This window comes from Rhinatrema bivittatum, chromosome 6 (assembly GCF_901001135.1).
Source record: "Rhinatrema bivittatum chromosome 6, aRhiBiv1.1, whole genome shotgun sequence".
Classification (NCBI taxonomy): Eukaryota; Metazoa; Chordata; class Amphibia; order Gymnophiona; family Rhinatrematidae; genus Rhinatrema; species Rhinatrema bivittatum.
Genome location: NC_042620.1, coordinates 5,719,800 through 5,733,676, shown reverse-complemented (window position 1 = coordinate 5,733,676; position 13,877 = coordinate 5,719,800). Strand labels below are relative to the sequence as shown.

The window sequence follows — 13,877 nt, the reverse complement described above, 5'->3', positions numbered from 1 at the left end:
CCGAGCAGCACCAGACAGGATCCCCTCTCCCTCCTGCCATCCCTCCAGCTCCATCTGCCTCAGCCCCTGCTGCTAGCAAGAGAGCAGAAAGCAGCTCCCGAGCAGCACCAGACAGGATCCTCCTCCTGCCATCCCTCCAGCTCCATCTGCCCCTGCCCCGAGCAAGAGAGCAGAAAGCAGCTCCCGAGCAGCACCAGACAGGATCCTCCTCCTGCCATCCCTCCAGCTCCATCTGCCCCTGCCCCGAGCAAGAGAGCAGAAAGCAGCTCCCGAGCAGCACCAGACAGGATCCCCTCTCCCTCCTGCCATCCCTCCAGCTCCATCTGCCCCTGCCCCGAGCAAGAGAGCAGAAAGCAGCTCCCGAGCAGCACCAGACAGGATCCCCTCTCCCTCCTGCCATCCCTCCAGCTCCATCTGCCCCTGCCCCGAGCAAGAGAGCAGAAAGCAGCTCCCGAGCAGCACCAGACAGGATCCTCCTCCTGCCATCCCTCCAGCTCCATCTGCCCCTGCCCCGAGCAAGAGAGCAGAAAGCAGCTCCCGAGCAGCACCAGACAGGATCCCCTCTCCCTCCTGCCATCCCTCCAGCTCCATCTGCCCCTGCCCCGAGCAAGAGAGCAGAAAGCAGCTCCCGAGCAGCACCAGACAGGATCCCCCCCCCCCCCCCCAGAGCAGAAAGCAGCTCCCGAGCAGCACCAGACAGGATCCCCCCCCCCCCCTCCCTCCTGCCATCCCTCCAGCTCCTTCTGCCTCTGCCCCTGCCCCGAGCAGAAGAGCAGGAAACAAGAAACAGTCCCTGAGTGGCATGTGAAGGAGGCCCTCTGGAACTGCAATGTGCCCTATAACACCAATGCACCTCCTATGAGGAGGAACAGCTTGGGAAACAGAACCAGCGGGACTGCTCCAGACCGCCCCGCAGAAATGTCCTGCTAGCAGAATCCCTCACCCCGGTCCCAAATGCAAAACCCAGACAGAACCTCCCCAAATACAGAAGAAGGGATCACAGACTAGAACCAGAAAGAGGCAAAGACTGAGCTGTAAACCCCCAGAAACTGTTCTGAATGCAATGCAACACCCGAGAAATAGAAACAGCAATGCGTTTCCTCCTGGGCTGAGCAAGTGCAAGGCGATCAGAGCTGCACATTTCCCAGAGCTGAGAGAGGAAATCCAACTCCAATCTTGGGGAAAAGCGGAGAAGCAGCACAAGCTGTGGGATCCTGCCACTGGGCCAGCGATGAAACCCGAGCCCTCTCCCGCATGCTACCATTTTCTAATGTTCCCCCTGCTTTTTCGCCCCCTTTAATCATTCTGGGTATTACTTTGGCTGTGAAATCCGTCTGCCCAGCACCTCTGCCTGCCACTCTCCCCCCTCCTCCCCTGGAACCGCTTCCTCCTTCAGGCACTTCCCACCCCAGCACTCTGCCCCCAGTCCACAGGGTAAGAATACAAACCTCCAGGAGAGGGGGAGGCGGGGACTAGTATGGAGTGACAGCTTTGTGCCAGTGGGGGAGGAGACTCCCCTTCAGGGGTGTGGAGTCTAGCAATGAGCAATTGCTGATGCCAATGGGGAGGAGTCTCCCTTTCAGGGGGTGGAGTCTAGGAATGAGGACAGCTCCACGCCAGTGGGGAGGAGTCTCCCCCTTGGGGGTGGAGTCTACAAATGAGTGACAGCTTTGTGCCAGTGGGGGAGGAGTCTCCCCTTCAGGGGTGGAGTCTAGGAATGAGCGTCAGCTGTATGCCAGTGAGGGAGGAGCCTCCCTTTCAGGAGGTGAAGTCTAGGAATGAGTGACAGCTCCATGCCAGTGGGGGAGGAGTCTCCCCTTCAGGGTGTGGGGTCTATGCCAATGGGGGAGGAGTCTCCCTTGCAGGGGGCAGGCTCTAGGATTTAGTGTCAGCTCTGTGCTAGTGGGAGAAGAGTCTCCTTTGAAGGAGATGATCTTTAGGCAGGGTCTCCAATTGATTAACAGCTCTGTGCCAGTGGGGGAGGAGATTCCATTGCAGGGGGTGGTCTTTAGGCAGGGCCTAGGAATGAGAGCTTTATATCAGTGGGGGAGAAGTTTACTTGCAGGGGATGGTTTTTAGGTGGGGTCTAGGACTGAGTGACAGCTCTCTGCCAGTGGGGGAGCAGTTTCCCTTGCAGGGGGCGGACTTTAGCAGGGTCTAGAATTGAGTGACAGCTTTATGCCTGTCAGGGGAAGGTCTTTAATTGGGGAATGAGGAACAGTTGCAGGCCAGTGAGGGAGGATTCTCCCATGCAGGGAGTGCCCTTTAGGCAGGGTCTAAGAATGAGTGACAGCTCTTTGCCAATGAGGGAGGAGTCTTTTAGGCAGGGGGTGGTCTTTAGGTGGAGTCTAAGAATGAGTGACAGCTCTTTGCCAATGAGGGAGGAGTCTTTTAGGCAGGGGGTGGTCTTTAGGTGGAGTCTAAGAATGAGTGACAGCTCTATGCCAGTGAGGGAGGAGTCTCCCATGCGGGGGTTGGTCTTTAGGCGGCATCTAGGAAAGAGTGACAGCTCTTTGCCAGTGAGGGAGGAGTCTCCCATGCAGGGAGTGCTCTTTAGACAGGGTCTAAGAATGAGTGACAGCTCTTTGCCAATGAGGGAGGAGTCTTTCAGGCAGGGGGTGGTCTTTAGGTGGAGTCTAAGAATGAGTGACAGCTCTTTGCCAGTGAGGGAGGAGTCTCCCATGCAGGGGTTGGTCTTTAGGCGGGGTCTAGGAATGAGTGACAGCTCTTTGCCAGTGAGGGAGGAGTCTCCGATGCAGGGGTTGGTCTTTAGGCGGGGACTAAGAATGAGTGACACCTCTTTGCCAGTGGGGGTGGAGTCTCCCATGCAGGGGGTGGTCTTTAGGGAGGATCTAAGCATGAGTGACAGCTCTTTGCCAGTGAGGGAGGAGTTTCTTATGCAGGCGGTGGTTTTTAAGGGAGGGTTTAAGAATGAGTGACAGCTCTTTGCCAGTGAGGGAGGAGTCTCCCATGCAGGGGTTGGTCTTTGGGCGGGGTCTAGGAATGAGTGACTGCTCTTTGCCAGTGAGGGAGGAGTCTCCCATGCAGGGGGTGGTCTTTAGGGGGTCTAGGAATGAGTGACAGCTCTTTGCCAGTAAGGGAGGAGTCTCCCATGCAGGGGGTGGTCTTTAGGCGTGGTCTAGGAATGAGTGACAGCTCTTTGCCAGTGAGGGAGGAGTCTCCCATGCAGGGGGTGGTCTTTAGGCGGGGTCTAGGAATGAGTGACAGCTCTTTGCCAGTGAGGGAGGAGTCTCCCATGCAGGGGGTGGTCTTTAGGCGGGGTCTAGGAATGAGTGACAAGCTTTAGAGACTGTCCTTGCCAGGCTCGGGTTTTCCTTTAGTGCGAGGAGGGCTGCTTTGCAGAAAGTAGGTGGCGTCAGCTTGCAATGGGCGGCACTTATGGCTGAGGTGGGAGGGGTTTCCAAGCACATGCGCTAGGCTCTGGTCCTATGCTAGTGCTGGAAGGAGTCTCCAGCAGCGACCGAAGTGGGAGGAGCGGGTCTCAATGCTGGGCGGGGTTTCTCTTAGTGGGCGTTTCTATTGGTCAGCGTGGGCGTGGTCTCGTTCTGAGCAGCGCCGGCTGGAGGCGGGGTCTCGACGCTCGGGGGCGGAGTTTCGGTATACGGCGGACATGTTCTTGTCGCTCGGCGGGCGGCGATTCTCCGTGGGCGATCGGGCAGGCTCTTGACCTTGGGTGGGCGTGGTCACGTCGAGCGGTGGGCGGAGTCTCGCCCCTCGGTGCGCGGAGGCTCCGGCGGGTGCTGGGTGCGGTCCGTGTTTCCATCCTCTGTCGGTCCGGGGGTGGCAGGATGCGGCTGCAGCGGCTCCGGGTCGCGCTCGGATTCTCCCTCCTAATCCTCTCCTGCCAGCTGGGTACCGCGGACCGGACGCACGGTACGAGTCACCGGCACTGCCCTCCACGCTAGGCCGACGGGAGGAGGCGGAGCGGGGCTGAATGTGGGGCGCAGAGCCCGGGGGAGCATTAGTAAATGGAGGGGCTGTGATTGGGGTGGGGACATTCATCTGGGTATCTTTGGTGCGTGGGGGCATTAATTAGGGTATCTGGTGTATGGAGGGGATGTGATCGGGGTGGGGGGTTATTGATCTGGGTATCTCTGCTGCATGGAGGAGCTGTGATTGGGGTGGAGGGCATTAATTTGGGTATCTCTGGTGCGTGGGGGTATTAATTTGCGTATCTGGTGCATGGAGGGGCTGTGATCGGGGTGGGGGGCATTAATATGAGTATCTCGGGTCATGGAGGGTCTGTGATCAGAGTGGTGGGCATTAATCCGAGCATCTCTGGTGCATGGAGAAGATGTGATCAGGATGGATACATTAGTCTGGGTAGCTTTGGTGCATGGAGGGGCTGTGATCCAGTGGGGCACTAGTAGAGTATCTTTGGAATGTGGAGGGGCTTTGAATGGGGGTTGGGGATTTGTATTAGTCTTGGTATTCTAAGTGCATGGAGTGGCTGTGATTCTATAGAGACATTAGTCTGGGTATTTCTGGTGTATGGGGGGGGAGGCTATGATTGGGGTGGAGGTATTAATCTGGGTACTTCTGGTGTATGGAGGGTCTGTGATCGTGGTGGAGGTATTAATCTGGGTGTCTCTTGTGCATGGAAGGTCTGTGATCAGGGTGGAGGTATTAATCTGGGTGTCTCTTGTGTATGGAGGCTCTGTGATTGGGGTGGAGGTATTAATCTGGGTATCTCTGGTGTATGGGGAGGCTGAGATTGGGGTGGAGGTATTAATCTGGGTATCTCTGGTGTATGGGGAGGCTATGATTGGGGTGAGGTATTAAACTGTCTCTTGTGTATGGGGAGGCTATGATTGGGGTGAGGTATTAAACTGGGTGTCTCTTGTGTATGGAGGGTCTGTGATTGGGGTGGTGGTATTAATCTGCGTGTCTCTTGTGTATGGAGGGTTTGTGATTGGGGTGGAGGTATTAATATGGGTATCTCTGGTGTATGGAGGGACAGTGATTGGCATGGAGGTATTAATCTGGTTATCTCTAGTGGAGGGAGAGGCTGTGATTGGGGTCATTAATCTCGGTAAATCTGGGTATTGAGGGTCTTTGATTGTGGTGGAGGTATTAATCTGGGTTTCTCTGGTGGATGAAGGGGCTGTGACTGGGGTTCACTAATCTAGGTAAATCTGGTGTCTGGAGGGTCTGTTTTTGGGGTGGTGGTATTAATCTGGGTGTCTCTTGAGTATGGAGGGTCTGTGATCGGGGTGGAGATATTAATCTGGGTGTCTCTTGTGTATGGAGAGTCTGTGATTGGGGTGGAGGTATTAATCTGGGAGTCTCTTGTGTATGGAGGGTCTATGATCTGGGTGGAGGTATTAATCTGGGTGCCTCTTGTGTATGGATGGTATGTGATCGGGGTGGAGGTATTAATCTGGGTATCTCTGGTGTATGAGGAGGCTATGATCGGGATGGAGGTATTAATCTGGGTGTCTCTTGTGCATGGAGTGTCTGTGATTGAGGGTGGAGGTATTAATCTGGGTACCTCTGGTGTATGGAGGGTCTGTGATCGGGGTGGAGGTATTAATCTGGGTGTCTCTTGTGCATGGAGGGTCTGTGATCAGGGTGGAGGTATTAATCTGGGTGCCTCTTGTGTATGGAGGGTCTGTGATCGGGGTAGAGGTTTTAATCTGCGTGTCTTTTGTGTATGGATGGTATGTGATTGGGGTGGAGGTATTAATCTTGGTATTTCTGGTTTATGGAGGGTCTGTGATTGGGGTGGAGGTATTAATCTGGGTATCTCTGGTGTATGGGGAGGCTGAGATTGCGGTGGAGGTATTAATCTGGGTATCTCTGGTGTATGGGGAGGCTGTGATCGGGGTGGAGTTATTAATCTGGGTATCTCTGGTGTATGGGAAGGCTATGATTGGGGTGAGGTATTTAACTGGGTGTCTCTTGTGTATGGAGGGTCTGTAATTGGGGTGGTGGTATTAATCTGCATGTCTCTTGTGTATGGAGGGTTTGTGATTGGGGTGGAGGTATTAATATGGGTATCTCTGGTGTATGGAGGGACAGTGATTGGGGTGGAGGTTTTAATCTGGGTAAATCTGGTGTATGGAGGGTTTAAGATTGGCATGGAGGTATTAATCTGGTTATCTCTAGTGGAGGGAGAGGCTGTGATTGGGGTCATTAATCTCGGTAAATCTGGGTATTGAGGGTCTTTGATTGTGGTGGAGGTATTAATCTGGGTTTCTCTGGTGGATGAAGGGGCTGTGACTGGGGTTCACTAATCTAGGTAAATCTGGTGTCTGGAGGGTCTGTTATTGGGGTGGGGGTATTAATCTGGGTGTCTCTTGAGTATGGAGGGTCTGTGATCGGGGTGGAGATATTAATCTGGGTGTCTCTTGTGTATGGAGGGTCTGTGATCGGGGTGGAGGTATTAATATGGGTGTCTCTTGTGTATGGAGAGTCTGTGATCGGGGTGGAGGTATTAATCTGGGTGCCTCTTGTGTATGGATGGTATGTGATCGGGGTGGAGGCATTAATTTGGGTATCTCTGGTGTATGGGGAGGCTATGATTGGGGTGGAGGTATTAATCTGGGTGTCTCTTGTGTATGGAGGGTCTGTGATTGGGGTGGTGGTATTAATCTACGTGTCACTTGTGTATGGTCTGTGATTGAGGTGGAGGTATTTATCTGGGTGTCTCTTGTGTATGGAGGGGATGTGATTGGGTTGGAGGTATTAATATGGGTATCTTTGGTGTATGGAGGGTCTTTGATCGGGGTGGAAGTATTTATCTAGGTGTTTCTTGTGTATGGAGGGTCTGTGATCATGGTGGAGGTATTAATCTGGATGTCTCTTGTGTATGGAGGGTCTGTGATTGGGGTGGAGGTATTAATCTGGGTATCTGTGGTGTATGGAGGGACAGTGATTGGGGTGGAGTTATTAATCTGGGAATCTCTGGTGGATGGAGGGGCTGTGATTGGGGTGGAGGTATTAATCTGGGAATCTCTGGTTGATGGAGGGGCTGCGATTGGGGTGGAGTTATTAATCTGGGAATCTCTGGTGGATGGAGGGGCTGTGATTGGGGTGGAGGTATTAATCTGGGAATCTCTGGTGGATGGAGGGGCTGTGATTGGGGTGGAGGTATTAATCTGGGTAAATCTGGTGTATGAAGGGTTTATGATTGGCATGGAGGTATTAATCTGGTTATCTCTAGTGTATGGAGAGGCTGTGATTGGGGTCATTAATCTCGTTAAATCTCGTGTCTGGAGGGTCTTTGATTGTGGTAGAGGTATTAATCTGGTTTTCTCTAGTGGATGAAGGGGTTGTGATTGGGGTTCACTAGTCTAGGTAAAACTGGTGTATGGGGGGGTCTGTGATTGGGGTGGTGGTATTAATCTGGATATTGCTGGTGTATGGAGGGTCTGTTATTGGGGTGGTGGTATTCATCTCGGTATCTCTCTATGGAGGCTCTTTGATTGGGGTGGAGGTATGAATCTGGGAATCTGGTGTATGGAGGGTCTGTGATTGGGGTGGAGGTATTAATCTGGATTTCTCTGGTGTATGGAGGGTCTGTGATTGGGGTGGAGGTATTAATCTGGATTTCTCTGGTGTATGGAGGGTCTGTAATTGGGGTGGAGGTATTAATCTGGGAATCTCTGGTGGATGGAGGGGCTGTGATTGGCGGTCATTAATCTAGGTATATCTGGTGTATGAAGGGTCTGTGATTGGGGTGGAGGTATTACTCTGGGAATCTCTAGTGTATGGGGAGGCTGTGATCGGGGTGGAGGTATTAATCTGGATATCTCTGGTGGATGGAGGATCTGTGATTGGGGTGGAGGTATTTATTTCGGTATCTCTGGGTGGAAGGTCTGTGATTGGGGTGTAGGTATTAATCTGGATATCTCTGGCATATGGAGAGTCTGTGATTGGAGTGGAGGTATTAGTCTGGGAATCTGGTGGATGGAGGGGCTGTGATTGGGGTGGAGGTATTAATCTGGGAATCTCTGGTGGATGGAGGGGCTGTGATTGGGTTGGAGGTATTAATCTCAGTATCTCTGTATGGAGGCTCTTTGATTGGGGTGGCGGTATTAATCTGGGAGTCTCTTGTGTATGGAGGGTCTATGATTTGGGTGGAGGTATTAATCTGGGTGCCTCTTATGTATGGATGGCATGTGATCGGGCTGGAGGTATTAATCTGGGTGCCTCTTGTGTATGGATGGTATGTGATCCGGGTGGAGGTATTAATCTGGGTATCTCTGGTGTATGAGGAGGCTATGATCGGGGTGGAGGTATTAATCTGGGTGTCTCTTGTGCATGGAGTGTCTGTGATTGGGGTGGAGGTATTAATCTGGGTACCTCTTGTGGATGGAGGGGCTGTGATTGGGTTGGAGGTATTAATTCGAGAATCTCTGGTGAATGGAGGGGCTATGATATGGGTGGAGGTATTAATCTGGGAATCTCTGTTGTATGGATGGTTTGTGATTGGAGTGGAGGTATTAATCTGGGAATCTCTGGTGGATGGAGGGGCTGTGATTGGGGTGGAGGTATTAATCTGGGAATCTCTGGTTGATGGAGGGGCTGTGATTGGGGTGGAGTTATTAATCTGGGAATCTCTGGTGGATGGAGGGGCTGTGATTGGGGTGGAGGTATTAATCTGGGAATCTCTGGTGGATGGAGGGGCTGTGATTGGGGTGGAGGTATTAATCTGGGAATCTCTGGTGGATGGAGGGGCTGTGATTGGGGTGGAGGTGTTAATCTGGGAATCTCTGGTGGGTGGGAGGGGCTGTGATTGGGGTGGAGGTATTAATCTGGGAATCTCTGGTGGGTGGGAGGGGCTATGATTGGGGTGGAGGTATTAATCTGGGAATCTCTGGTGGATGGGAGGGGCTGTGATTGGGGTGGAGGTATTAATCTGGGAATCTCTGGTGGATGGAGGGGCTGTGATTGGGGTGGAGGTATTAATCTGGGAATCTCTGGTGGATGGAGGGGCTGTGATTGGGGTGGAGGTATTAATCTGGGAATCTCTGGTGGATGGAGGGGCTGTGATTGGGGTGGAGGTATTAATCTGGGAATCTCTGGTGGATGGAGGGTCTGTGATTGGGGTGGAGGCATTAATCTGGGAATCTCTGGTGGGTGGGAGGGGCTGTGATTGGGGTGGAGGTATTAATCTGGGAATCTCTGGTGGATGGGAGGGGCTGTGATTGGGGTGGAGGTATTAATCTGGGAATCTCTGGTGGATGGAGGGGCTATGATCTGGGTGGAGGTATTAATCTTTGTATCTCTGGTGGATGGAGGGGCTGTGATTGGGTTGGAGGTATTAATCTGGGTATTTTTGGTATGTGGTGGGGCTGTGATTGGAATGGGGCATTAATTTGAGTATCTCTGGTGGATGGAGGTATTAATCTGGGTATTTTTGGTATGTGGTGGGGCTGTGATTGGGTTGGAGGTATTAATCTGGGAATCTGGTAGATGGATCATCTGTGATTGGGGTGGAGGTATTAATCTGGGTATTTTTGGTATGTGGTGGGGCTGTGATTGGAATGGGGCATTAATTTGAGTATCTCTGGTGGATGGAGGTATTAATCTGGGTATTTTTGGTATGTGGTGGGGCTGTGATTGGGGTGGAGGTATTAATCTGGGTATTTTTGGTATGTGGTGGGGCTGTGATTGGGTTGGAGGCATTAATCTTGGTATCTCTGGTGGATGGAGGGGCTGTGATTGGGGTGGAGGTATTAATCTGGGTATTTTTGGTATGTGGTGGGGCTGTGATTGGGTTGGAGGCATTAATCTTGGTATCTCTGGTGGATGGAGGGGCTGTGATTGGGGTGGAGGTATTAATCTGGGTATTTTTGGTATGTGGTGGTGCTGTGATCGGGATGGGGGCATTAGTTTGGGTATATAGAGTGGCTGTATTCCTGGGGTACATTAGATTTTGTGTCTGGTCTATGGAGGGGCTATGATTGGTGGGGGGCATTAATCTGGGTACCTCTTGTATATGGATTAGCTGTGTTCGAGGTGGGGGCATTAGTCTGTGTGACTCTGGTGGATGGAGGGGCTGTAATCCTGGGGGTGCATTAGATTTTGGAGTGCCTTGATTTTAGGTTGTGTTAAGATTTTCGCTAGTAGGTGGTAGCGTTGTAATGGGGCTGACCTGTGCTGATCTTCGGGGTGTTGCTTTCATTGTCTCTGGTATGTGAAGGTGGGCTGATCCGTGGACTGGGAGGTACCACGTTAAGATGGATGGAGTGGCTCTGCTATGGGGGGGTGTACTTGTGTTGGTGCTGTGATCTTGAATCCATTTCTGGGATTTCTGGTGATCCCTCGGTTATTGGTCTGGGTGTTTGTGGTGATTCTGAGGATATTATTTTCTGTATCTTTGGATATGGATTAACTTTTGTTCTGGGGTTATTAGTTTTGCTGTTGCTCATGGAGGACGCACTGCGTGGTGGTACTTTGAGTATCTCTGGTGTGTTGAAGTTGTGATTCTGGGGGTGTAATTCTTGATATTTCTGTTGCATGGAGCGCTATTATGCTGTGCATAAGGATATAAAATAATCCATGAAGGGTCAGTGCAGAGGTCCTGTATGGCCAGACCGGTCGCTGCTGTTACTACTATGTAACACTTTTATAGCGCCACCTGACATTTGCAGCACTGTACAATACACATAAGAGACAGTCCTTGCGCAGTACAGCTTACAATCTAATTGGGACAAATGCACAGGGCTAAAGAGACTTGGGGAATTTCATTTATTAAGAAAATAGTTAAAATTATTGAGGCTTGTAAGACGGACAATCAGGGGTTAAGAGTTAAAAACATTCTCAAAAAAGGTAAAAAAGGTGTGTTTTCAGATTGGCTTTGAATAAGGCAAGAGAGGGATCCTGACGCACCAGCTCAGGAAGACTACTCCAAGCACACGGCACAGCCAGGTGGAAAGCACGGAGTCTGGAATTGGCAGTAGAGAAGGGCATGGATAGGAGTGACTTATCCAACAAGTGGAGTGCACGAGGAGGGGTGTAGAAAGAGATGAGAGGAGAGGTAGTGAGGAGCTGCAGAGGGAAGGCATTTGTAGGTGAGAAAGAGGAGCTTGAACTGTATGCAGGAGCAGATAGGAAGCCAATGCAGTGACTTCAGAAGAGGGGTTATGTAAGCATAGTGACTTTGGTGAAAGATAAGCCGTGCAGCTGAATTTAGGACAGCTTGCAGGGAGAGAAATGGATCACTGGGAGACCTGTGAGGAGCAGGATGTAATAGTGTAAGAGGAGGAGATGAGAGAGAGGAAAGGGTTCTGGTATGGGTGCAGTGACTTTGGTGAAAGATAAACCATGCAGCTGAATTTAGGACAGATTGCAGGGAGAGAGATGGATCACTGGGAGACCTGTGAGGAGCAAGATGTAATAGTGTAAGAGGGAGGAGATGAGAGAGAGGAAAGGGTTCTGGTATGGGTGCAGTGACTTTGGTGAAAGATAAGTCATGCAGCTGAATTCAGGAGAGATTGCAGGGAGAGAGATGGATCACTGGGAGACCTGTGAGGAGCAGGATGTAATAGTGTAAGCAGGAGGAGATGAGAGAGTGGAAAGGGTTCTGGTATGGGTGCAGTGACTTTAAGAACATAAGAAATTGCCATGCGAGGTCAGACCAAGGGTCCATCAAGCCCAGCATCCTGTTTCCAACAGAGGCCAAACCTGGCAATTACCCAAACACTAAGAAGATCCCATGCTACTGATGCAATTAATAGCAGTGGCTATTCCCTAAGTAAACTTGATTAATAGCCGTTAATGGACTTCTCCTCCAAGAACGTATCCAAACCTTTTTTGAACCCAGCTACACCTTTCTATTATTCGAAAGTGTAAATAACTGATTCACATCTACTCATTCAAGACCTCTCATGATCTTAAAGACCTCTATCATATCCCCCTCAGCCTTCTCTTCTCCAAGCTGAACAGCCCTAACCTCTTCAGCCTTTCCTCCTAGGGGAGCTATTCCATCCCCTTTATCATTTTGGTTGCCCTTCTCTGTACCTTCTCCATCGCAACTTTTTTGAGATGCAGCGACCAGAATTGTACACAGTATTCAAGGTGCGGTCTCACCATGGAGCGATACAGAGGCATTATGACATTTTCCGTTCTATTAACCATTCCCTTCCTAATAATTCCTAACATTGTGTTTGCCTTTTGACTGCCGCAGCACACTGAGCTGACGATTTTAAAGTATTATCCACTATGATGCCTCAATCTTTTTCCTGGGTGGTAACTCCTAATATGGAACTCCTAATATGGAATCCCAGCGCGCTCTCCAGGCGATCTCTTCACGGCGACTCCCCGACCGAGACGACCGTCCACCGCCGACCGATCCTTCCAGGTAGGAACTGGGAGCCAGGGCCGCGCAGCCGGCGCTGGGACCTATCGAGGTAAGGCCCTCATAGCTCGCCCTACCTCCGACAGCCCACCGCTGGCCACAAGGCCGTAATTTACTCACCACCAGCGTCAGTCAGCCGTACCCGACCTCTGTGCTCCACTGCTGATGTCATCCGACCCGCGACGAGGAGGGGATTTAAATCCCAGCGCGCTCTCCAGGCGTCGCACGCCCGGCGTCACGCGCCGAAGGAGCGCGACAAAGGAGCCTGCCCCTTTGTGCACCCCTTCGTGCAGCCCCTGAGCGCTGACCTCCAGCAAACAACTCACCCACTCTTTTGCCCAACCCAGTCCGCGATCACAACGCCCACGCAAGCCAAATCTATTCAAGTCGAACTCAACAACGCTGAAGATTACCAACCTCAAGCTCCCTGACCGGCTTAACCATGACCAATCCACTGAGAAAACTCAACCATCTCATCAACATACCTCTGAAGAAGAACAAAAAAGCCTTCTCTACTTCACCTTCTTCCTAATAAATGCCCAATCTTTAACCAAAAAATACTTTCTAATAAACGATCTAATCCAAGAAAAAAAGCCCGACTTCATAGCGGTAACAGAAACCTGGTTCAAAAACACCGACCAAGTCCTTACAAATCAAATAACCAACAACAACTACGACCTATTCTCCATCCCTCGAAAGTCCAGAAGAGGCGGCGGTCTACTACTGATTAAAAAAAGAATCTCTTCATGAAACTGACCCCAAACTACCTACCAAAGAAATACGAAGTTACTCTCTTTGACTCAGATCACCTACAGATATACCTTGTCTACTGCCCACCAAATCTCCTTGAAAATGAAATATCACCACTCCTGGAATTCCTAATAACTAACATCAGCACGAAAAAACCTACTAGAATACTGGGTGATTTCAACCTCCACGCAGACATCAACCCAAAAACACAAAGCTGCAAAACACTACTAGACATGCTTTCCAGCTTTAATCTGAAGCAACTTGTGAACACCCCCACCCATAGAGCCGGTCACACCTTGGACCTGATTTTCACCAATCACTACTTCACTGATATGTCCATCTCAGCCAACCCAGTCCCTTGGTCTGACAACTTCCTTATCCAATGCAAATCACATCTACAGTCGAGTACCACAAGGTGCGTAAGCGAATCTAACTCCTTCAAATACCACCCTCCCTTTCAACAGGATCTACTTCAAAAAGAGCTTGGAAAACAACTGGCAAACCTAGACCTATCTAACATCAACAGAGCAATTCAATCATGGCACCAACTCACAGAACAAACTGCTAACAATATAAACCCCGAAAAAACAAGACAAAGAAAATTAACCAACGGCAAAAACAACCCTTGGTTCAACTCTAAGATCAATGAAAACAAACCTCAGAAAAATGGAAAAAGAATGGAAAAAAAATAATTCCCCAAAAAACCTTCAAAGATACCGCACTCAACTGGCCACCTATAACAAATTGATTATGACCACCAAACGCAACTACTACAGTCAAAAGATTAAAAACTCATCCA

General features: G+C 50.7%; 1 protein-coding gene across 1 annotated transcript in view; it reads left to right on the top strand.

The window, feature by feature from the left end:
* The first annotated feature begins 3,727 nt into the window (after positions 1–3,727).
* PTPRN (protein tyrosine phosphatase receptor type N) overlaps positions 3,728–13,877 on the top strand; it is a 279,044-nt gene continuing 268,894 nt past the window's right edge. Inside the window, exon 1 of the mRNA XM_029604982.1 lies at positions 3,728–3,894. Within this exon, the coding sequence (XP_029460842.1) occupies positions 3,810–3,894 (85 nt within the window). The 5' untranslated portion in view covers positions 3,728–3,809. The remainder of the gene's footprint in view (positions 3,895–13,877) is intronic.